Genomic DNA, 23381 nt, shown 5'->3' with positions numbered 1-23381 from the left:
TTTTGTATTACCCCACAAGCTTCCCCCCCCCCCCCTTTATGTAATGCCCCACAGGGCCCTTAAGGAGAAATAAATGAATGAAACAAATAAATGAAATGAAATTTGGGTTATATAGACCTTTTCCGCTTACTCTCGTCCCCGACCGTCAAGTAGGCATATTCGGTATGGGCGACGAAAAAATATTAAAACTTTTCAGCCTGCGACTTGTAAAAAAATAGAGGGGAGACAAAACGAGAATGGGTGACGGTTACGCTTATCTATTAAATGCAATCTATTGGCGTGGCGACGGCAAAACAATGCTTTCGCCCATACTGGAGGTGACGACAATTCTAGATGGCGGCGCTTTTGCGAAAAAGGTCTATATACCGGGTGTTTCAGCGACGTCTTTTAAAAATCCCTGAAATTAGGGTAGTTGAGAAGCAATTAAAAAAAAAAAAAAGGTTGTTTCCGGGAACGCACTACGAGCCACGGCGTACGTAAGCGATCGAGAAAAAAACTCACTAATTACCAAAATATTGAACTAAAATGTACTAGTAAACTTCTGAATTAGTGTAGATAAACATGTGGTTATAATTAGTAACCTACTGAGCATCATTGGAATCACTACATCAACTGATTTTAAAAATATATAAGGCAAAAAAAAAATTTACTGCGCCAAAAACGAAATAAAAAAAACGCTTAATTTGCATACATTTTTGGTTTCGCGGTTTCTATCGGAGCGCATCTTTGCGCCAGCGGTACTGGCCCCCGGTGGCCGAGGCGTGCAACGCACGTGTGCCATATTACCTCCTCCATGCTACGGGGGAGGCGACACAGGCGAGGCCACATTGGGCGAGGCGGTAGCTTTTCGCTTCGGCCACGTGGGGGCAGGACCGATGGCGCAAAGATGCGCTCCGATGGGAAACCGAAACTTAAAAAGGCGTCCAAACTGGGCGGTTTTTTTTTTTTTCGGAACTGAGTAAAATGCTGTACGTGCCTTATATCTTTCTAAACTGAGAATTTATTCAGTTATTGCGATGACGTTCAGAAAGCCTGTAGTTGAAGCTTATGTATATCTTCACTAGTTGAAATGTTACTTGGCATATTTTAGTTAATTAGTTAGCTGACAAATATGTTTGTGCTATCCCTGAAAGTCCGCCGTGACTGGCAATTTGTTCTCGGAAAAAGGTTGTTCTTCTCAACCACGCATATTTAGCGATTATCGAGTCTTCGCTGAAACACTTTTCCATCTTCTTCTGGATCCAACCCAGAACGTTTTCATGAAATTGACCAGAATATGAAAAATCTACAATGTTAGAGAATCCAATTTTATTTCTAATCTTAAGGTATTAAAGATCTAAGGCATATATTATTCAAGTTCTAATTCAAGCAGTTTTGTAGCTAAAACTCAGTAAGCACAAAAAAAAAAAGGGCCCGTGTAAGCAGAATAAAATCACCGAAGTCACGTTGTCATGGAACTCCGTCACGTGACGCGATAACCTCCTTTGCAAAGTTTAGCGTGCAACTAGCCCCCCCCCCCCCCCCCCCCCTTTTTGTTTTCTGTATATTTTTGTGCGAAGACGTCCCAACTAATGTAGCTGGTAAGCGTCCCGGTTGTTCTTCCGAAAAACTACCTCATGGAGCGAGTGAATGTTTCCTTTACATTTAGCGGAAAGAGGGTGTACGCGTCTGGTACCGGACATTTCATCGAACGCCACCTCGTGGAACCTCGAGTCATCGATGCGGTTTCACCGAATGCCATTTCATTGGATGTCGTCGCCACGAACACCATTTTATCGAAACCGTTTCATCGAACGTCGTTTCATCGAACGCCCTTTTATTGAACGCCGTTTCATCGAACGCTGTTCCATGGTATGTTTTACTAAAGATAATATAGCTTGCACAACTGGAATTACCGATCTTTATTTTGATTACTTGAATCCCGCAACTACGGTCGTACGTTTTATTGTGCTTTCGCAGATTACGACAAACACTTCACAGGCACAATGCCGCAACTTGAACTACGCAATAATAATCACGTGTGATATTCTTTTATACACTTGTGGTTGCAAAGTGTGATATTTTACTGGTCTCTAATTTTTCGCCTACATCCTTTTCGGTTCCCGAGCGTTTGGTCTATATCGCTTTTATGCTCTGCGTCCTTCCCTGTGCGGAAAGTTGACAACGTTTCTTCTAGTTTCCACGTTGAAAAATGGTTTAGATGCCAAAGCTTACAAGAAAAAGTTTTTGATACTTTTTTTTTCTGCAGTGTCAGGCTTTCCCCCATGAAGGGTTACAAACTCACCCGGCCAAACATTTATTTTTAGAGGTAGTTTTTTGCTTCGAAGGTGACAATTTAGACCCGTTGCTGGCCTATGTCAAAGCTACGCGATCTCAACGGAAGACAGTCCGCGTCTATACTTTCAAGACACACAAAAGGAACGGTCTACAAAACGTAAAAGTTGTTATGACTTGGCAAAATACCTGCGAGTGGGGAGGAACCTATACGCGTTTTAGTAATGCGCCAAACCATAAACACGGAGATTAAAAAAAAATGCATGAAATGGCCGTCAGCTGTTTGATGTAACGGTGTTCTATTAAACGGCAATCGCCACGTCCGCTTTTTCAATGTAACGGTTTTCGGTGAAACGGTGTTCGACAATACGTCCGGGAACCATACCTATGGCGTCATATCTGTTTTTGATGTTATAAACCATGACGTCATATATATATATATATATATATATATATATATATATATATATATATATATATATATATATATATATATATATATATATATATATATATATATATATTAAAAAGCGCCCCTCTAGCTAAAGAAAAATATCCTGTGTTCAAAAATTTACCCGATTCTACTGGTGGTGCCGCGCGGTTTAGGAAGAACAGCGGAAACCCGCACGAACAATGCTGCAATAGATGCATGGACTCACGATGGATTTGTCCGAGACGGCGTTCCGGTAGCTGCTGAGCGGATTCACCACGAACGAGCGACAGGGCCTGGGCCTCACGTCGTGCGCCTCTGCCACCGTGAAACTGGACAGCCTGCGACGGCGAAGTGTACGAACAACGCTCTTTTGGGCCCGTTAATGTCCCACCGTCACGTTGGGTGCCGAACATTTTATCGTACACCATTTCGTCGTGTAAGAGCACATTAAATCGAGCACCGATTCACCGAACGCCATTTCATCGAATCGCTTGACGCCGTTTCATCGAATATCACTTCACCAAATTTTGAAGATATATAGTGCTCTTTAGATTCGCTCTGAGTTGCTTTCACGCTGCCGTCATAACGCAAGATATAAAATTTCCACCCTGGTTACTTTTTCACCAAGCGCTTAGTTACTGAAAATTAGAACATAACAAAAGGGGAGTAGGACTGCGGCTTACTGTCCTGAGGTAAGATAACTGACTGTTCTCCATCCCATACTTAGTTCTCTAGTTGTCCACGCACAAAAGGTTCACCTTTGCGTCTATATTTTATTTTTGTGTTTTGTTTATTGACTTGCGTTATCATTCGACTCTAGCAAGATAGCTTCCTTTTCTAAGAACGAAGGTTGGAAAGCCGGCAGGTTCATGGTTCTGCCGCTTACGAAAATGCACACAAAGAAAACACGTAAATTTTTTTTTTTGCGACATAAAGACGTGTTTGTTGCTTTAAGAACAGCTTTTAGATTGAAACAGAATACGACTCTTCAAGGACGAAGAAACACCTTTGGAGGAACGTACCTTCGTTTTTGCACCCGATAATCACAGGTTTCATAAAAAGTCAAGGCGGTGTTCCCGTTTATTATTGGCCGCTTTAGCCAGCGCAAGTCATGATCTATTCAAAAATAGAAATGAAAGATGTAGGTGAAAATAAAGATTCTTAATATTAGGTGCCCTTTCTGTAGGAAAAAAAAAAAGGCTTTTTATCCTTTCGAGCTATTAACAAAACTATTTCCTAGGTCAAAAATTCCTACTACTAAACTAGGCGGGATTCGATGAAATGGCTTCGATGAAACAACGTTCGCTGAAATGGCGTTCTACGAGACAGCTTTGATAAACGGTCATCGATGAAACGGCGTTCGACGAAATGTTCGCACTTACCGTCACGTTATGAATGGGTGGATGGACGGAGTGATGGCGGCAGTTCCCTATTTGTTGGCGGATTACTCGCGCCAAAAAAAAAAAAAAGTGAAATAGGACAACGAGGCCGCCTATCTAAGTATTTGTGCCCAGATTGCAGCACACCAGCTGAAACGTAGCAGAGCTCGTATACGGATGGTCACTAGGTCTGCCAAATGACTGTTCGTTACCTCACCGGATACTGAGCTGCATGACTCCCTTAGCTACGCTGCAAGGCTTAAAAGTTCATGCTAGCTCTCCAGCCCGTTCTATTTTACAAGCCGCATCTACCCGAACATTTCGTGAGTCCACACCTGAATACGATCACCCGCCGGTTTATGCGGAATGATGCTGTGCGACGACAACTACATCCTGCGTAAACCGTACCTTTTAAGATAATTTCACGAGCTTCAAAATATTACAGACTGGACATCAACGGAAAACAAGATACAGTATCACTTGACAGACTGAAGCCCGCTCACGTGACCGCCACACCCGAGACAACATCAGTTCATCTTCTTCCCTTATAGAAACTCAAACGGTAGCGACTACTAGATTGATCTCATCGACCCCGACAACAGTGGAACCGGCACAAAGTAGATCTACTAAGAGAGTCCACTTGACCACTGTTCTATCTCACCGCCGCACGCGACAGATTCCCGCCGCGTGACAGGGAGTGGGAGCTCCTGTAGCAGTCCAAAGAACCCGCGGCAGGTGGTGGCAAAAGGCTGTCAGCACCATCAGGACTGACCAGCACCCGTATCCCGTGACGCGAGTCTCGGGGATACAGGAGACACGGGCAATCACCGCAAGGTTCCCAACGTTTTGTATCAGTTCCCGGTAACCGGGACCATAAAAAGGTTATTGCTGGCACAGGAAGACAATCTAATCCGCTACAACTCCCTGAAAAAGCAAAATTATTTTTATACGCTAGTAAACAAACCCGAACGCTCAAATGAATGAGCGTAGGCTATATGGTATACAGGAAGAGGATTCTAGACACACATATAGTTTTAGAACGTCGGAAAAACGATTCACGGCCCGAAGGGAGCTTCAAGTCTCGAGCGTCTTATCATCGCTCCGCCACCAATCAAATCGCAGCATTAGCAGACGAGAACACCGAAGAACCAATCAGGGAGCAAGAAACGGAAAGATGACAAGCCACACTCTGCGATTCTTGTTCTCACAGTGACTAGAGTAGCCTCCTCCTTTTCTTTCACATGACCATCACCGTTCGAAAGGAGCGCTCTCCGTCAAAGCAGATCGAGTCAATCAGCGTGACCTACGGAGAGAAGCTCGAGGGGTAACGCGGTCTGGAACGTCCTTTGACCGCAAAATTAAGACTGCAATGTGACGATCGGGTTTCGCACGCTCATGTTAGTACCCTTGTATAAGCCACGCTACAGAGTACCGACGCTTCGTCCATCTTATAGACGCTTTCAGCGCGCGCCAGATTGAGCCGCCATAGCCGACCTTCTTTTGTCTTACCGAGATGCCGAGCCACTGAAGCGGGCGTTGACGAGTCTCCACAAGGGCCTATGCTAGGGAGAACGACGCAGTAACACTTAAAATGGCAATAACCTGTCCTGCTGTGGTATTGATGAAATGGAGCGAACGGAATAAGAGCGAACAAAAAACTGAAGGTCGGTTATGGCGGCGCCCATGCAGAGTTGTCTGAAAGCGTCTATAGTGTTTTTGAAGTCCTTGTTGGTAGCTGTCCGAAGCGTTATCTGAAATTGCAGGAAGGAGCTTTCCGTCCCCCAGAAACGCTCGAATTGGTCAAGGACCGGCAAAACAATATCGTCCAATCTTCCTTACACCGCTTCTACAGGTCTGAAGGTTGCATTCTCGAATCGTACCGATCGGCAATAGTCCCTTTTTAGGAGTTGCGCGCCATCTAGCGGCCTATGCACCAGTCACCCGTGTCTGCCATTTCTTGATAACGTAGTACTCCGGGCGTGTATTTGACATGAGGTGTGCGTCAGCGTTCAGCGTGAACACGGCTCGGCTCGTACAGAAAAAACGAGTGCTGCGTCAGGTCACTAAGCAACATTGGCGGCCGCCAATCCAATGTTGCTTGACGTTTTTTTTAAAGTGTCTAAAAATGGCGGAACCCCAAGAAAATCGAAGGACGGAGTCGGTGGACATTCTAAGCGTTCGTTAGTTAACTCTTCTATTGACGGTTTGAATCGCGTGTTTCTAAACCTAAATTTTCGCGGCTTCCGTCTTCAGACCACCAGCGGCTGTAAGCATCTGATTACCTCGAGAAAGCTGGCGGGCGAACCTGCCTCGGAAGCTTTGTGTTCTAGCCGCTAGGTGCCGTCGATTTCGCGGAAGTCACCAGTAGTCATTGAGTGCATAACATACGCGAGGCGTGGCGAGTCTCAGACACCTACAATGCGGAGCGCGTGTTCGTTTACTTCTTTTGCAGAGGTTTGTGGTTACGTCACAATGCCGAGCTCTGATTGGCTCTGATTGAAGAATAGTGGGTATACCTCAAGGCAGCCTGCTTTGAGGTCTACCCACTATATTCAATCAGAGCCAATCAGAGCTCGATGTCTTCCTGACGCCACCACAACCCCCCAAAGAAGCAGAGGATTGCGCGCTCCGCATCGACACTCCATAGCCAATAATGTTGCCAAATCTTTCGACAAGAACGCTGAGGGGAACGATCACGAAGCATGAAGCGCGATCAAAATAAGCCGGGCCCTACGTTTTCTCAGCTGCCAGTGACTGAAGCTCTGCACGCGGAGCAACTAGAATGAAAGACTTGCCTGGCGATGGTCCTGAGCACGTTCTCGGTGTAGGCCACGTCGTGCTCGTGGCTTTCCGCGTGGAAGAAGCCGAACACGATGAGGTAGTCTTCGCGGAGCAGAGCACGAAGTTTCTGCACCAAATACTTCTTTTAGCGATAAAAAAAAAAATAAAAAAAATAACAATAACAGCAATCGCCTCCGGACTAAACCACCACACACTCTAAAAGTGGCCGTGAATTAACATTTCTCTAGAACGCGGAGACGATCAATCACAGTGAGCAATGGAAGAACCTCAGGAAACGACAAAACTCATAATACGATTAGTCAATGTGCGCGTTGTCCTCGCGGGCATCGCAGTTTTCAGATCTAATTGTGTTCCGGGCATCATCGTTCGCTGTGATTCTTTCATTTGTTCACCTGGATGTGCTACTTTCGTGCTCTGCAAGAAAGAAAACTTAGACTTTTAAGAGTGCATGCATGGCAAAGAATACTGCCTACTGCTGTCAATAATGAGTAACACTCGTAGGGATACATATTTCCGAGAACACCCTAGGTAATATAATCGCGTTCACTCGTGAAACAGGGTCACCAATCAAGTATGGGAACAATTCAATTAAGCAATATGCAGTCTGGACGAGCGCTGTCCTAAGTACCGTTAACACTCTTTATGCCAGTTCTTTCCTTTAAATATCACCCCATCTGAACATTCAAGCATAGCTCATGTTACGGTTGAGTCCATCCGTACACGCCTAGTTCAAAGTTGTTTATGGTCCATTCGTGTGCTTTTTATACTGTTGTGTGTCCGCGCCTGCGACTTTAGGGGATATTTTTACCAAATTTACGTACCGGAGTCGTAAGTGAACGCTCATATATCGCGACGATTTATTTTGTAAACACACTGATTCCGGCCTCTCAGCTATGCACCGAACAGAGTGCACACTGGCACCGCGATCACTGCCCGTGCTGTGCAAACCATTTTTGGAAAACAGGAGCATCTGAGCAATGCTCAATACCGCAGCTATTTCCTCGGAGTGACCTCAGAACCATCAGTTGCGTTCCTTAGATTGCTATGAAGCAGACACACTTCAAAAGCTAGTCTGTCCACAGTAATCAGAAACCGCATTGTCCATTGCGACCTCTGCACTTTGTGATATAGTATCTCAGCGGAATGGAAAACAAATTAGAGCAGATTAAGGTAGGTTATGATGGTATCTACAGAGGAGAAAGGTGGTACAAGTAACCAGGACGTTTTTGCGGGCATCATAGTACTCATGGCAGACAACCGTGATCAATTACAGGAACTAACTGTGATATCTGAAGAGGAAGGGGATAGTTTGGGACTGAGTTTCAGTAGTCTGGAGTAATGGTGTTCAACGACGGAAAGAAGAACCCCTGAAAATACAAGACAGTTGACTAAAGTATCTAGAAAAGTAGACATATCTGGGAGTATGGATCAATGAAAGAAGGAAATACCTAGAAAAAAAAAAAAGAATATATAATTAGAAATGAAAATTTAAGTTCAGGTATGATTAAACTGAAGAATTACGGAGTTGTACAAGATACGCAGTGATCATAAGTATGTGAAAAAGAGTAACGGTGCCAGGACTTAATTTTAGCAATAGGGCACTGTGCATGAGATCAGAGATTTAATCAGGATTAAAAATTCGACAAAGAAGCGTGGGCAGGTTAGCACCTGGAGCGCAAGGCAGCACACCAAATGAGGGTCTGCAGGGGGAAACGGTCTGGTTGTCCTTTGAGAGCAAAGAGGCAATTGGTAAATTTGAATTGAAGAAAGGCTGCTAACTGATATGAATGATACCCGTTGTGCACGGAAAGTATTCAATTATTTATACATAAATAGTTTAAACAGAAAAGGGGGGAAAAATCGAAAGATAATATTTAGATACCTAGAAACTATATCGATTGCACTTATCAGACTAGTTCAGTGAAAAGATGGGTAAAGGAGGCAGAAACAAAAATATGGGAGTGAAGACTCAAGCAAAATCAGGTTTAGCAATGCATAAGTAACAAAAACAGCACATAAAAAAAAAGAGGTGCTTGATTATTCACGGGGAAGTTCTTTGCTGGTTGGGGCGAGGAGGAGAGTGTTCAGAAAAAAGATACCCTGTTGAAAAAAAAAAAAAACAAAAAAAAAAAACAGCATAAAATTGTTTGCAAACTGGATTTCAGGCTTCCAGCAAAAAAAAGAAAAAAAATCCAGTTTGAATGTCTGTCCCGTAATCTAGTTTCTAATAGTTTTTTTTTTTGCTTCAGTACGGTATGTAGGGCTAAATATCAAGACATAAACATATGACGTGACGTATGCTTTAGAGAGTGCAAAACGCTAAAGCATTTGGTTTTGAAATGCCCTGCTCTACCTGAAGAAGTGACGGATTTGGTGTAGGCCCTTGGTTTCGCTGGTGCGAATGGGAGAACAAAAGAGGTTTTGATTACAACCACAAAGAGGAGGTTAGAAGGTTGGTAGAAATTATCTAGGAACAATTGTAAGAAATACGACTAACTAGCAGAGCTGGGGGACAGGCGAGACAGAGGAGAATTGAGACGCCTTCCAGCTTGGCTCGAGTCCAAAGTCTAAACTCTGTCTTACAGTCCGGTGTTAGGGTAACGGTGACAAGGTATGGCCGAAAGAAAATTTGCTACTCCCTCGCGGGGGGGGGGGTGTTTTTTCATGCTTGATCCTCCGAAAATTATCCTGGCGATATCTCACAATGTCTTGGGAAAATTGCAAAAATGCAGAGTGGAAGACAATTGGCTTAGAAGGGCAGGGGGAGGAATGGTGTGTTTTGGCTTTTAGGCTACGCCGCGCAAGCCACCGAATGTTATAGAGAGTACAGCCATTAGAATCCACCCATTCATTCATGCTGGGGCATTAGTATGGCAACTGTAGGCACGCATTAGCAGCGCTTGCCTACCACTGCATCTAGATACAAGGTGGCGCCCATACGCCGTACTTGCAAACGTTGCAATACTTTTCCCATAAAACGCCCCTAAGCCGCCGCCATGTTGCTGATGATTATGAAACTAGTTCGAATCTCACAACCCCTAGCGGCTAGAAACTACCTGCCAAGTTCTTTCGCTGTTGAAGTCTACTCAGCTCAGCTCTCCTGTGTTGTGCGTTCCAAATGTTCATAGTTTTACTGGAAGTAGCCACTTTAATTTTTTCTTGCTGCGCACACCCTTTGTGTTATCCTCCACTGTGAGAACCAGTGTTCGTAGCCTGGGCTCCTCCATAATCAAGTTTGTCTGCTCGGCATTCCAGGGAAACGAACGAAGGGTACAGCGTCGAACATCTTGCGACGCGCGACGCTGCGGGCAATGAAAACTGTTCTCCGTTGAGGTAAGAGTTTCGGTAATGAACTGAATGTTAAAGGCGCAAACGAGCTGGTGATTATTAAGCATGAGAAAAACCCCGAGGCTGCGGGTAAAAAAAAAAACAGATACACAAGTAGGTCGTCTAGTGTAGGTCCTTACAGTATAATGCCTTCTGGTGAAGCCTTGTAGTGTAAAGGCCTTCTAGTGTCTAGAAATGTAGATGTCGTTCCGCTCGAACAGCACCGAGCTTCGTGCCCGAAACCTATCGAGGTTGCCGATGCCGCCACGTCGCAGTGCAGACGACGCACTATTTTCTTGACAGAGGAGGCACTTGTAGCTGCCGCATTACAGCCGTGGACACGAAGTACCTCCGCCAGCCTCCGCCGCGCTACGTATCCTCTCCCTCCTTCCCCCGCATTCTGAATACGCCCATGTTTTTCGTATATCCGTCCAAACCAAACAAAAATTTATCTCCGTATTTTCTGCGCCAGTGTTCCATCGTACGAATCCGGAATACGTGTTGGTTTTTACCGCGCTGTCTGCTACGACGCTCCATTCGCAGATGGAAATAAAACAAGAAAACACTATACGTCGTCTGCTGACGGACCGAAAAAGAAACGTTGATTTTCTACCATAAAACGAGAGCCGTCGCGATGTGAGATCGGAGGCAGGCTGAAATTTTAAACGTCTACTAGTCCACGTTGCAAGTCATTGACGACTCGAGTTTCGCTTCAAAATTTGAAGAAGTTGTCTTACTGCGGTGGACAAGCGTACATTAGCCGGTGGTTGAAGAAGTACCAAGGACAAGCACATCAGAGGCCGCGATACTTTTCTCGCTGTTAGTGAGCCATCCTAACCGAAATATTGCCCGATTATAAACTTGCAAACCGGTCAAAAACGTATCACTGGTTGATTGCGCGCGAGTTTTGGTAGCATGTCCAATCAGAAGCCCAGAACCCTCTCGCTTTCAACATGACAAAAATCAGAACCCAAACCTAAAGTAAAAAACCTAACGCAAGATTTTTTTTTTTATTTTTTGAAAAGGGATCATCTCAACTTCTAACGTCACGCCACAGTGGTGGCGCTGCCGTCGGCACTGCGCATGCGCAAGGGCTTCATCTCACGCGAATCGGGTTTCTGGACACTCGCAGTCCCAAACGTGGTGAGGTCTCAACCTCGGGCTCGTTTGTGAACAGCGTGTTGGTCTACAAACAAGCGTCAGAAGGAGCATGCGGCGGAGTGCGCAGATATCCCAACGAACCTTGAGGAACCCCGCGTAGACGTCGACGTTTTCCCGTCCCACCGCCAGGTTGAGCAATGCAAGTCCGTCCAGATCCGCGTCGCGTAGCCACTCGTAGACCAAGTTGGCGTGGGCCACCAGGGCCGACCCGTTGCCCTTCCAGAGGCCCAAGTAGACGTTCTCGACGTCCAGGGACCGAAGACCCACCAGGAGACGCACGCCCTTCGGGCCGCCCTGGGACCGCAGGAGCCGCATTTTCTCGGCCACGGCTGCCGCGCCCATGGCCGGGGATCCGTCGCCGGGAACTGTCGCCGCCGCCGCGACAGAATTCGTGAAGCGTTCGAAGCCGAATTCAACAATACCACCTATCAACCAACACGCGGTTCTGATATCACGCCGCTGATGTCAGAACCGCGTGACCTGACGTTACAAGACCTATGCATCAATTTATTTTTCGCGCTATATTTAGCAGAAATATCGGGAAATATAACGGGATTCAGCAATCCCGCTATATTTAGCAAAAAAATTTAGGTCAGTGAGTTATACACTAATTCAGTTTGTAGGCTGAATTTGGCGGAAATATTGATGTCGCGTTTTCGGCTGCACACGCGACCTCTACACCAATGCAAACGTAGCAATTTTCTCGCTAGATTTGTTTGGGAAATTTATATCACATGACCTGGCGTCACGGGACTAATGGACCAATTCAGTTTCTCCGCTAAATTTGACGGGGAATTTCATGCCACGCGGTAGGACGTCACGTGACCTGTGCACCCATTTAGTTGCCCCAATATATGTAGCGGGAAAACTGACAACACGTGACGACCAATGCACCCGAAATGACTGTTTAATGTCTTCTAAACAAATTACAACTATCGCTCCTTAGATATTACATTCCAAGCATTATAGAATGTTTAAGATAAAGTTAGCTGTCAATTTTTTTTTTTTATCATTTCATATTTTAGTTATTAGTAACTTTCTGTGGTGTTCGTCGTCCTTTAGGTTGTCCGCTGCCTTTTTAGCCGATTTTATCTATAGAACCTAATAGAAACATACGCCAAATAAAATATGTTAGCCAATCATTGACGACGCGAGACCCAATCTGAGTATGGAGCTATACCGAAGCATGCTTCTATTCCGAAAATGAACTTTGACATAGAAGGATACTTCGGCATACTTCAACTGAGCCTCGCGACGCAAATACCGTGCTAAATTTAGTTTTCTTTTTTTATTTTATACGAGTTCGTTTTTTAGAACAATAAATTTACTTATTACCCAAGACGAAGCGCGAATTGCTCAGTCCAGGCAAACAACCGGAGACCGCTGTAGAATTATTCCCGCGTACTTGTTCCCCACACCCCCGAAATCATTATCACATATAACCATTAAAGGGGTAGTGAAACGAAATTTTAGCGCCGATCTTGTTGCATAAATATGGGCTAGGGACAGGCACCACCTCGGAAATATAAATATTGCGCTGTAAAACACAGGAGAACTAATTTTAAACATAATTAAACGAATTCAAATTCTCATCTGGTGGATGGGGGGAACTTCTCGTGACATCACTTGTGCCAAAATAGCAGCGCCGTTCTGCGGCAATACGACGTGCCGGCAGAATTCGCCTAGGCCTGAACGCGTTTGCAAAGCCTTGGCGGAGAAAGCCAAAGCGTAGTTGGCCACAGTGAGCTCGTTCTCGTTGCGGCTCTATGCACGACACGGCCCGAGCATGCTTCTGGCACGGCCGGTATTAGTTGCTGCGAGTCGCGAGCTGCAAGCCGACGTTAAAAAGGATATGTTTGAACTACGAGGATGTCAGCAAGAGCCACGCAAATGCCAAATACCTGTTCACACTCGGAGCGGACACGCGCGTTTGATCGAAGTGCTGGGTACGCTCTGTTAGACCGCGTTTCGGTAAGCGCTTCTGGACCGATCTTTCACGATTGCAACTCGATACTGACATGACACTGGGCAAAGAAAGGTTAGACCGACATCGCGTAGCTCCCACGAACTGCTATAGCTCGACAGTGACGTAGCGTCGAGTCAGAATAAAAATGGCATACTAATAACGGAGTCTACATACCGAGTTGCGAAGGTAACCCGTATGGCGTTTATTTGAGCTCTATATCACACAAAACAAGGAGATAGAATCAATGAGAGTCCCTTTTCGACGACAGCGTTCGTCACCGCTGTCTCGGAAAACAAGGAGATCGAGATGACAAGGGGAAAATATTGACCTCTGAAATTTAGTTCAGGGATCAAACTACCCATCCGGTAAGGGTCCACAAGGGTCGCGCGGGCATATTCCATTCAGCAGGCCAGCCGGTCATGGACAGACGGTCTTGGCCAAGGACCGCCGGAGCAACGGTGCGCCGAGTCGATGTTGCTGCTAGGCCTACTATATTCTGCCGAGCTCGCTCGGTCGGCAGAATCGTGGCCGTTGTAGCTCTTCTCGTGTGTTTGTAGATCCTGCGTTCTTGATCGTCGTGGTCTGTTTTAAGTACTCCTTCCTTTTTTCTTGCTGGTTGAAGTCGGGACGCACGAGAAGAGCACGAAGAAAAATAAATGTCCGTTGGTGGCCGATACCAAGTAACTGAGCGCTGTCGGCTTTGTTGATTTGATCGTAAAAAGTGCGTAAGACAGCTTCGGAGCTGTCGTAGGATTCTGTCGTAACCTGCGCAAAGGTTACGACAATTTCGTTTCGAGAGTACGGGTTTTCTCTCAAATTTGTCGTACGCACTTTTTTTGTCGTGAATTCGCTTTGAGAATCCGGCCTCAGAGCTGGTTTTGTCAGTGCTGCCGTGGTTGCCGACTTGCCGTGGTGCAGCGTGCGTGCAGCCCTTGCACATCTCAAACGGCCACGCTGTCACAGGTCGTAAATCGTCGACGCGCCACCAAGTGGCAACGCTCGTAACCACAACATTCACGCCGTAGCCTTTCCCGACTGGCACAAGTGACGTCACGAATGCGCCCAATATCCCAAGACGCATCGCGCTCTCCGATGGCCGATTTTTGAGCGCGCGCCCAATCGGGCCCATTAGGGTGAAAAATATAACCATCCGTTAGAAATACAAACGCGCGATTATGATTTATGAATATCATCGATCATATTGAACCTATTTCTGACCATAATAGGTGTATTTCAAGTTTCGCTTCAGTATCCCTTTAAACGTCCGTTCCTCACCCCTGCGGTGTGTGCTGTAAGCCTGTTTACAACGACTAACGTCGGTTTGCTCTATAGACCTTTTCCGCTTACTTTCGTCCCCGACCTTCAAGAGGGCATATGCAATATAAGCGAAAAAAAAAAAAAAAATCAGAACTTTTTAATCGGCAAAAAATAAAAAAAAAAAAAAAAAAAAAAAGAGGGGAGGCAAAACGAGAATGTGTGACGGTCACGTTTATGTCCTAAATGCCTTCTATTGGCGTGGCGACGACAGAACAATGTTTTCACCCATACTGGAAGTAACGACGATTCAAGATGGCGGCGCCCTTGCAAAAAAGGTCTATAGCGGCGACTGGAGTCACCATGCCAGTCCAGAGCCGTGTATGTAGAGAGTTTGGCCATTCGTTGGGAAGTATAGGAGACAAATGAAGCGGCGCCATTGGCCGAAAGCGGGCTGGGCGTGTTCCAGGGCGTCTTCAGAAATTCGAATGTGACGAACCAGAAGCCGGAAATAATACCCTGGCGGTGGTCGCGAGAAACAAACCTGATAACTGCATTGGAGTAACTCTCGATGGCTGAAAATATGGTACACGTGATGTTTCAATCACACTCATCTAAAATGATGGTGGAAGAGTGCGACTAGCGGAAAGATCGACATAATCCTTACGCCAAACGCCGAGCGCCGGGAATCTGCCGTCAGAGCGGTCACACTCTGTCCGCGCAAAACAGAGTTGAGCGGCGCATTCGTTTCTTACATCTTTCTGCATGATCATGATGAAACAACACGCGCACCCTATTTTCAACCACAAAGAGTTACTACGCTTCACTCTTACGCACTTATTAAAACTTATACGAACACAGACCTTCGATGATCGATCGGCTCAGAACTGTTTCTCGCTACCACCGCTAGGGGATTCTTTTCGGCTTCTGGTTGGGCAAGAGAGCATGCCAAGCCCTCTTTCCGAGTCTGCCGCACGCCCTGGCTCTGCCCGCGCCTCCCATTGACCAAACTCTCTACATATACGGCTCTGTGCCAGTCTAAGGAAAGCAGGGCGGAGGCGGGCCCCGGGAATCCCATTATCGTTCCAGCAGCCAATGACGTCAGCCGTAAAGAACTCTCAAGAACCAATCGGAGAGCGAGGAGCGTGAACGTGCCACGCAGAGTCGTTAGCTCAGTTGGTAGAGCGCTCCACCAGTCTTGGAGGGATCCCAAGATCCAGTCTGGTATAGACCTATGCATCGCTTATCGCCGCAGCGAAAAATGCCTGTGTCACTGAGCTGCGGAGGCATGCGCAGCGTCCGATATACCGCGCAGCAGATCAACAGCGTCTGCTCAGAAGGCATTCCACAGCTTAGCAGACAAAGATGGCATCACGCAGAAGACGATTTTTGCAAAGGTCTTGTAGCGGCACGCTACAGCGAGTAAAGAAGACGAAGAACACCAGCTCGAGAAAAACACCATCACTTGCACGCGGGGGCTCGAGATGACAAGGCGAAGGGCTACGCAGTCCACGTTCCACGATCTTCAGATTTTGACTCTTTTGTAAATAATGTAAATATACGATTTGTTAGCAAATGAGAATATCCTTCTTGCTACAGTCTATACCAGGCGGATTTTTTCCAGAGCCACTGATCAGCCTCCTAGAGGGTGCGAATTGCGCTCCATCTTAGTTACGAGTGAATGTATTATGTTGTGTACAGGAAGTTTCCGAGAAAAATGAACTGGTGTTTTTTCGGCCCGAGTAAATTAACTACGCATCGCAGGAAGCTCAGACTCCTTGAGAATATGACGCTAGTGGTTGGGATAGAAAGAGAAAGTTTGGGAACATGACACGGTACCTGGGTCAAAGGATATTTGAGAGAAACGGAATTACTCTATAAAATCCGACGTCCACCTAAGCTTAATCTCGTTAAAACAAGAAATGACACCGTGGGCGCCTGTAGCGTCTTTTTCAGTGAAGACAACTTGAAAGCAACACAGAGATTATTGTTTTCTTTTTTGCTGACATTTTTTTTTACTGCAATTATTGCTACAGGTGCCCACAGTGTAATTTTTAGTTTTGAGTATAGTAGCCTATAGGTTGACGTCGACTCATTAATAAATTTAGATTTTCTCAATTATCTTTTGGGTCAGCTAAGGTCCTGCTCTCAAACTTTCATATATTATCACAACAGCTAGCGTCACAATCTCACGGAGTTTGAGCATTCTGCAATGCATAGTTGAGTTACCCGGGCCGAAAAACACGGTTCTCTTTTCTCGAGAACACCCTGTAAATCTTCTCGACCTTAAGATCTTCCCCTAAAGTCATTTACCATCTCGCACTTATTTTGTAACATACACAGTGTGCCCCCCCCCTCCCCCCTTTCCCGCCAAATGTAAAAGAAAAGACATACAGTGTGTTTTGAACCACAAAATTAAGTATGCATTGCCAAATGTTCATGAGCATGCGCCCAAATGTAGCGCTAGCACTCCGGAAGATGCCAAAGTATCGGAGTAATTGTTACCTCATTCAAAAGTTACAAGCGCATTTTCTGAAAGTTCCAATGGGAGAATGGGACCCGTACTAACTGGTCTGTGGCGTTCGGGAGGAGTATTCTTGGGCTTTGTCGGCCATTATTTTACAGTTAGAAATTTCCGAAAACCGCTCGTGACATTTGAGTAACATAATAATTATTTCTTAAACTTGGGCTTGTGGTTCAGATCGCAAAGGCCGCATTGGGCAGAAACGAAACGTTCGTGAATGCGTAATTTATTTTCGCAACAAAACAAAAAAACACTTTTTGAGGGGTACTTTGTACTTGTCTCATGTAAGAATTACCGACGCTTTTGGGATTTAGTGTCCATCTAAGAAGCTCCACGAAAGCTCGCAAAGGAAGTGTTTGCCGCCTGTAATCTGACACACCTGCCCTCGGCGGCCGGATGACTCTGTGGGCGAGGTCGAGGACCTGGTCTCCCAGGATGACGTGCGAGCACTCCTTGAAGGGGACGCTGCCGAAGACGGCGCCGCCCCGGAGCTGGCACAGCAGGGAGCGGGACCCTGCGCAAGACCACGCACCGACGGCTCGGGAACGACGCACGGGAGGGTGCGCACGAGTAGAGAGAGACGCTCACCTCACTCGTAGTACACCGACTGCCTATCCTCCATTCGCTACATTACCGGAATGAGAGTTAAGGTTGGTTCACACACTGGCGACTGTCTACGACCGAGTGCGCTGGGGACTCCTTGATATCTTACGACGACAGAGCACACTCGTGCCATCTCTTGGGTAGCTGTGGAACACCCGAGATTTCCGTACATTTTTTTGGGGGGCATCATTATTTTTTTTATTTATTTATTTAGTCACAATACCTTGCAGGCTCATTAACAGCATTGCATAAGGGAGACGTACATTTAAGCATATACAGGAACAAGAAAAAAAAAACGCAACACATAATAATGCACAGAACTACACTCTAAAAGAATGTTTGTGCGTCTACTTTTACGCACAATACTCGGAGAGCCAATCACCGCAACTTACGGAGGCGGCTCAGCGAATGACAATGCCGAAACATGTGTTTAGACCAAAAAACGCAGTCTGAGGTGTGACATTAAGCAATGCAAAACGTCACGCTTGCATTGCTTAATGTCACAACTCAGACTGCGTTTTTTGGTCTAAACATATGTTTCGGCATCGTCATTCGCTGAGCTGCCTCCGTAAGTTGCGGTGATTGGCTCCCCAAGCGTTTTGCGGGAAAGCAGACTCACGGGCTTTTTTTAGAGTGTAGGGCTGGGCGTCGATTAGAAGTTTTAACCCGAGTAACCGCCTTCCTTTAATCGATCAATTAATCGATTTATAGGTCTCGTTCATTTTTATGCGTAATATCTTTTTCCTTTTTGTAAAAGCAAAATTAATATTATTTGATGTTGATTCTGAATTTGTGACAAACGGCGCACTCTACAATTTCGGTTATGAAACAACCTCGAGGTGTTGTCGAGAACAGTTGACAGACAGGGACACTCGCACATTATTAATTCAGCTGCGTGATGCATACAGACTCATTGATATTGTCCGGCAAGAGCGACATCCTTTCATTTTCCATATTAGTCTCTGCTGCGCAAAACGGACACGCGAACGGCGTTGGAGTTCTCGGGACACGTGCAAACCTCTGCATTTGTCAAAAGTTGCAAATTTTGCCCCTACAGTCAGTTCACTTTAGGCTAAACTTTTGCCTAAAGTGTGCCCCTTGTAAAAGTGCCTCGTTCACGTCTGCGTGGTGAAAGCGTGTCATTTCTACCTCATTTTGGTTCGTCAGAATTGACCGATTATACCGGTTAAAAAAGTTAATGGTGATTAAAGCATTAATCGATTGGTTAATCGATCAATTGCCCAGCCCTACACGAAACAAAAGAACAGGTGCCACTCCATTTTACCCATAAAAAGCAGCTGAACTGCAGATAAAGGCGCGTAATGTTATTAACAAGCTAGTTGCGGAAACTAAGGAAAGTCCTGAGCCAGGGAGGGGTCGTCGTGCGGTCATCTCGTACCACCGTGGCGTCTCACACAACCTAAAGGCGCGAACGCAAAGTGCGGCGCCGACGTAGCGTTTGAGAGGGATTTTAAACTGGACCGGTTGACCCCGTTTTTGAGAACACCCAGCCAGTGTAAAAGTGGGCACAGGGAAAGGTTTCGGTGTGCTGTACGAAATACCGATAGAGTGTGGTGTCCGTTAGGTAGGTAGGCCAAACCAACGTTACTGAAACACTCAGTTGGGAAACTCCCATAGAGACAGCCCTAAAAACATGGCCCCAATCTGTCTCCGAGCACCGAGCTAATGACGAACACAACGCCACCATTTCTCCCGCAGCGGCCACTCGAGAAACTGCACGTGACTTCTATTTTTGGCTTTGACAGGGGTGAACCCCCGTCTCCCCGGCGGACGCGCCGCGTTGAACTCCTGAAGTTAAAATGCACCTAGGTCGGGACGCGCTACCTGAAAGGCCCGCTGAGGCATGGTTTTATAAAAACAATATTAATTGTTCCGCAAAACCCTGCGAACTAAACATGATAAAAACATCACGCGCCCATCATTTGGTACTAAACTCCAATAAATTTCATACAAAAAGAGTCTTTTCCGTTTGTTTTTACGCAAAAAACAGGCTTTCAAAAAGCTCGAGGTTACCATAGTACAGACAAACGAAAGAGTGGCGCTGTTGTCGCATTTAGCTCGGTCTCGGTGGACGCCACCGGCCCGGGTTTCGACGGCGAGTTTCCCAACTGAGTGTTTTAGTAACGTTGGGCCAAACCAAAAAAATATCGTGAACGATAGATTAACGGAACACGAAAGAAATGTAAGAAGCAAGAATCCGACGAGCTCGACGGGCTTCGGTCGTTCAGCGATTCAAACCAAAGCGGGAGAAGCAATCTCAGAATACATTTCAGAACAATAACGACTGTATCTCAATTATTGGCTTCTCAAATATAAAACAATACGTTGATTTAAATAATATTTCAGCACAGAGATACAAATTTGCAACCAACCTTTCACACGTCAATCATCTGTCCAGCCAGTGAGAGATGTATTGTATGCACCTTGTAAGCACGGGGCGGGACTTAGCGGGCTGCGACCTCCACCGTTTGCACCTAAATTGCGGCTAACAGAGTAAGTATTGCTCCAGAAACACACACACAAAAAAAAGTATTTTCGGGGAAAAACTATTAAAAGAAAATACGGGTCCCAACTGTGCCCCTAAAAACTTTTTTTCTTGCTTGTAATGTATCTTTACACCAGTCATGAGCCAAAAAAAAAAGAGCAGGATCGTGGCGCAATCACTGTGAATTTAATTTAATTGAACCGTGCGCGATTATATTCGGTGACAGGTCAAAAAAGTGAAAGCCGTTTACAACTCCCTGTAACGCCGAATTAGAGCGCAGCTCTTGAGGAGGAGGAGGGAAGGGTACTGGGGGGGGTCAAATGACCTTGGGTGGGGGTCACGTGACCTAGGGGGGTCACGTGACGATGACGATGCCGATGACGTCATCAGTAACGATGACGATGCGGATACCGATGACGTCATCAGTGATGATGACAATGACGATGCGGATGCCGGTGACGTCATTAGTGATGATGACGATGACGATGCGGATGCCGGTGACGTCATCAGTGACGTCACTGATGACGTCATCAGCGATGATGACGATGCGGATGCCGGTGACGTCATCAGTGACGTCACTGATGACGTCATCAGCGATGATGACGATGACGATGCCGGTGACGTCATTAGTGATGATGACGATGACGATGCGGATGCCGGTGACGTCATCAGTGACGTCACGGATGACGTCATCAGTGATGATGACAATGACGACGCGGATGCCGGTGACGGCATCAGTGATGACGACGATGACGATGCGGATGCCGGTGACGTTATCAGTGACGTCACTGATGACGTCATCGGGGGTCACGTGACCCCGGGGGTCACGTGACTTGGGAAGCCGCGTGACTTTGGGTGTCACGTGACCTTGGGGGTCACGGTACCCTGGGGAAGGGGTCACGTGACCCCCGATGACCCTTGGGGAGGGGTCACGTGACCTTGGGGTGACCTTGGGGTCACGTGACCTTGGGATGACCTTGGGGGTCAAGTGACCTTGGGATGACCTTGGTTACGCCGACAGCGACGGCGACGGCGACGCCGACGCCGCTCAAGCCGGGAACGGGCCCCTAAGAGCTGCGCTCTAAAACGAAGTGAAAGCTCCTCCCACCCCTTTCCACTTCAGCGGAGCGAACAATGGGGAGAAGTCGCCTTCTCTCCAGCGTTCGCTCTGCTAAAGTGGAAAGAGGTGGGAGGAGCTTCCAGTTCGTTCTTGACCTGTCACCGAATATAGTTTATCGGTCATATCGAATGCACAAAAGTGACGAGCGCCATGACGTTGCACTTAGGGCGCCGCTTGATTGGCTAGCTTCATCGGTTTGTAGCGTCGGCTATACGGTCGGACAAAAAGTGGAAAGGGGTATACTGTAGAGATCAACGTTACGAAATTATCTCAGCCGTTTAAATCCCATGGAGGTGGAAAGGCCCCCCCCCCCCAATGACTGAAGTCCGCCTTTTCAAGCGCCATCTAGATTTTTTAGAGCGCAGCTCTTAGGGGCCCGTTCCCGGCTTGAGCGGCGTCGGCGTCGCCGTCAGCGTCACCGTCGGCGTCGGCGTCGGCGTAACCAAGGTCACCCCAAGGTCACGTGGCCCCCAAGGTCACCCCAAGGTCACGTGACACCCAAAGTCACGTGACCCCCTGAAGTCACGTGACCCCCCGAGGTCACGTGACCCCCCCCCCCCGAAGTCACGTGACACCCCCCAGGTCACGTGGCCACCCCCAGGGTCACGTGACCCCCGCCGAGGTCATGTGACCTCCCCGATGACGTCATCGATGACGTCACCGGCATCCGCATCGTCATCGTCATCATCGCTGATGACGTCATCGGAGTCCGCATCGTCATCGTCACTGATGACGTCATCAGTGACGTCACTGATGACATCGGCATAGTCACGTGACTCCCCAAGGTCACGTGACCCCCCCAGTACCCTTCCCTCCTCCTCCTCAAGAGCTGCGCTCTAATTCGGAGTTACAGGGAGTTGTAAACGGCTTTCACTTTTTTATTTCAAAACTGCGCGTTTCATAGAGTGAAGCGCCATCTAGACGAGCTGATTCGAAACGCGCGTATTCTGTGGTTGCCATAGCAGCCGTCCCCCAGAAACGGTCGCGCGTCGATCGGCGGGAGGCCAGAACTCTGTGGGAGGCGAACCGTGGGTAAAGAGAGGAGGGGGGGGGGGGTACAGTTCGTTCAAGCAGCGTCTACATGAGCAGTTCCGTAACTGAGGTAACCTACTGACTGACTCTGACTTGCGAAGCACGGTGCTCAAGAAACCGAGGAAAAGGCTGAGAGAGAAGTGCGACGGCAGGTTTGGGAGGCTGACACGGCATTTGGGCAGGCCGGTATCAACTTGCCTGGCCCAGTGTCTTTGGTGACGGCGGGAACTCTGGCGAGGCCTTCGGCTGGACCGACGATTTCCATGACGGGTGGTTCGCCCCTCTGGGCGTCTCCTTTGGGAGGCGCTTTCGTCGCACCGAGCACGGAACCACTTGAAGAGGAGGGTCTCCGATCGTTGAACTGCGCCGTTGAAACTAATTCACTCAGGGACGTTCTTCCGCAGTTCATGAGTCCACATTTTCATGCCCAATGTTGGAGCCTTTGTCCACACTTTCGTGCACACATAAAGCTGGGACCAAAGTTCACATAGCGCGCCAGTTGAACCTTCTCAAAAGTGACGCCACGCTTTTGTTGCCAGAGTCCAGTCGGCGTGCTCCCGGAACGTTTGACTCTTACATATATATATATATATATATATATATATATATATATATATATATATATATATATATATATATATATATATATATATATATATATATATATATATATATATATATATATATATATATATATATATATATATATATATATATATATATACAACGGGCATGATGGTGGGAGGCCGAAGGCGTGCGTATATAACTGAGAAGAAAAAACCCTTAGTGAAAACAGCAACAACCGACGATTTATTCTTCGACGTTTCGGCCGGAGTGCGGCCTTCGTCAGGAAGACGAAGGCCGGATTCCTGACTCCGGCCGGACTCCGGCCGAAACGTCGAAGTTTAAATCGTCCGTTGTTGCTGTTTTTCACTAAGGTTTTTTTTCTTCTCAGTTATATATATATATATATATATATATATATATATATATATATATA

At 46.7% G+C, this 23381-nt stretch overlaps 1 protein-coding gene across 1 annotated transcript in view; it reads right to left on the bottom strand.

Annotated features, from left to right (window-relative positions):
- LOC8029543 overlaps positions 1–11718 on the bottom strand; it is a 53867-nt gene extending 42149 nt beyond the window's left edge. The window contains exon 1 of the mRNA XM_029990063.2: positions 11458–11718. Coding sequence (XP_029845923.2) covers positions 11458–11718 — 261 coding nt within the window. The remainder of the gene's footprint in view (positions 1–11457) is intronic.
- Positions 11719–23381: the final 11663 nt, after the last annotated feature.

The sequence above is a fragment of the Ixodes scapularis genome, unplaced genomic scaffold (assembly GCF_016920785.2).
Source record: "Ixodes scapularis isolate PalLabHiFi unplaced genomic scaffold, ASM1692078v2 PGA_scaffold6__148_contigs__length_123643588, whole genome shotgun sequence".
NCBI lineage: Eukaryota > Metazoa > Arthropoda > Arachnida > Ixodida > Ixodidae > Ixodes > Ixodes scapularis.
The sequence above is the reverse complement of the archived record's forward strand: the minus strand, read 5'-3'. Positions and strand labels throughout refer to the sequence as shown.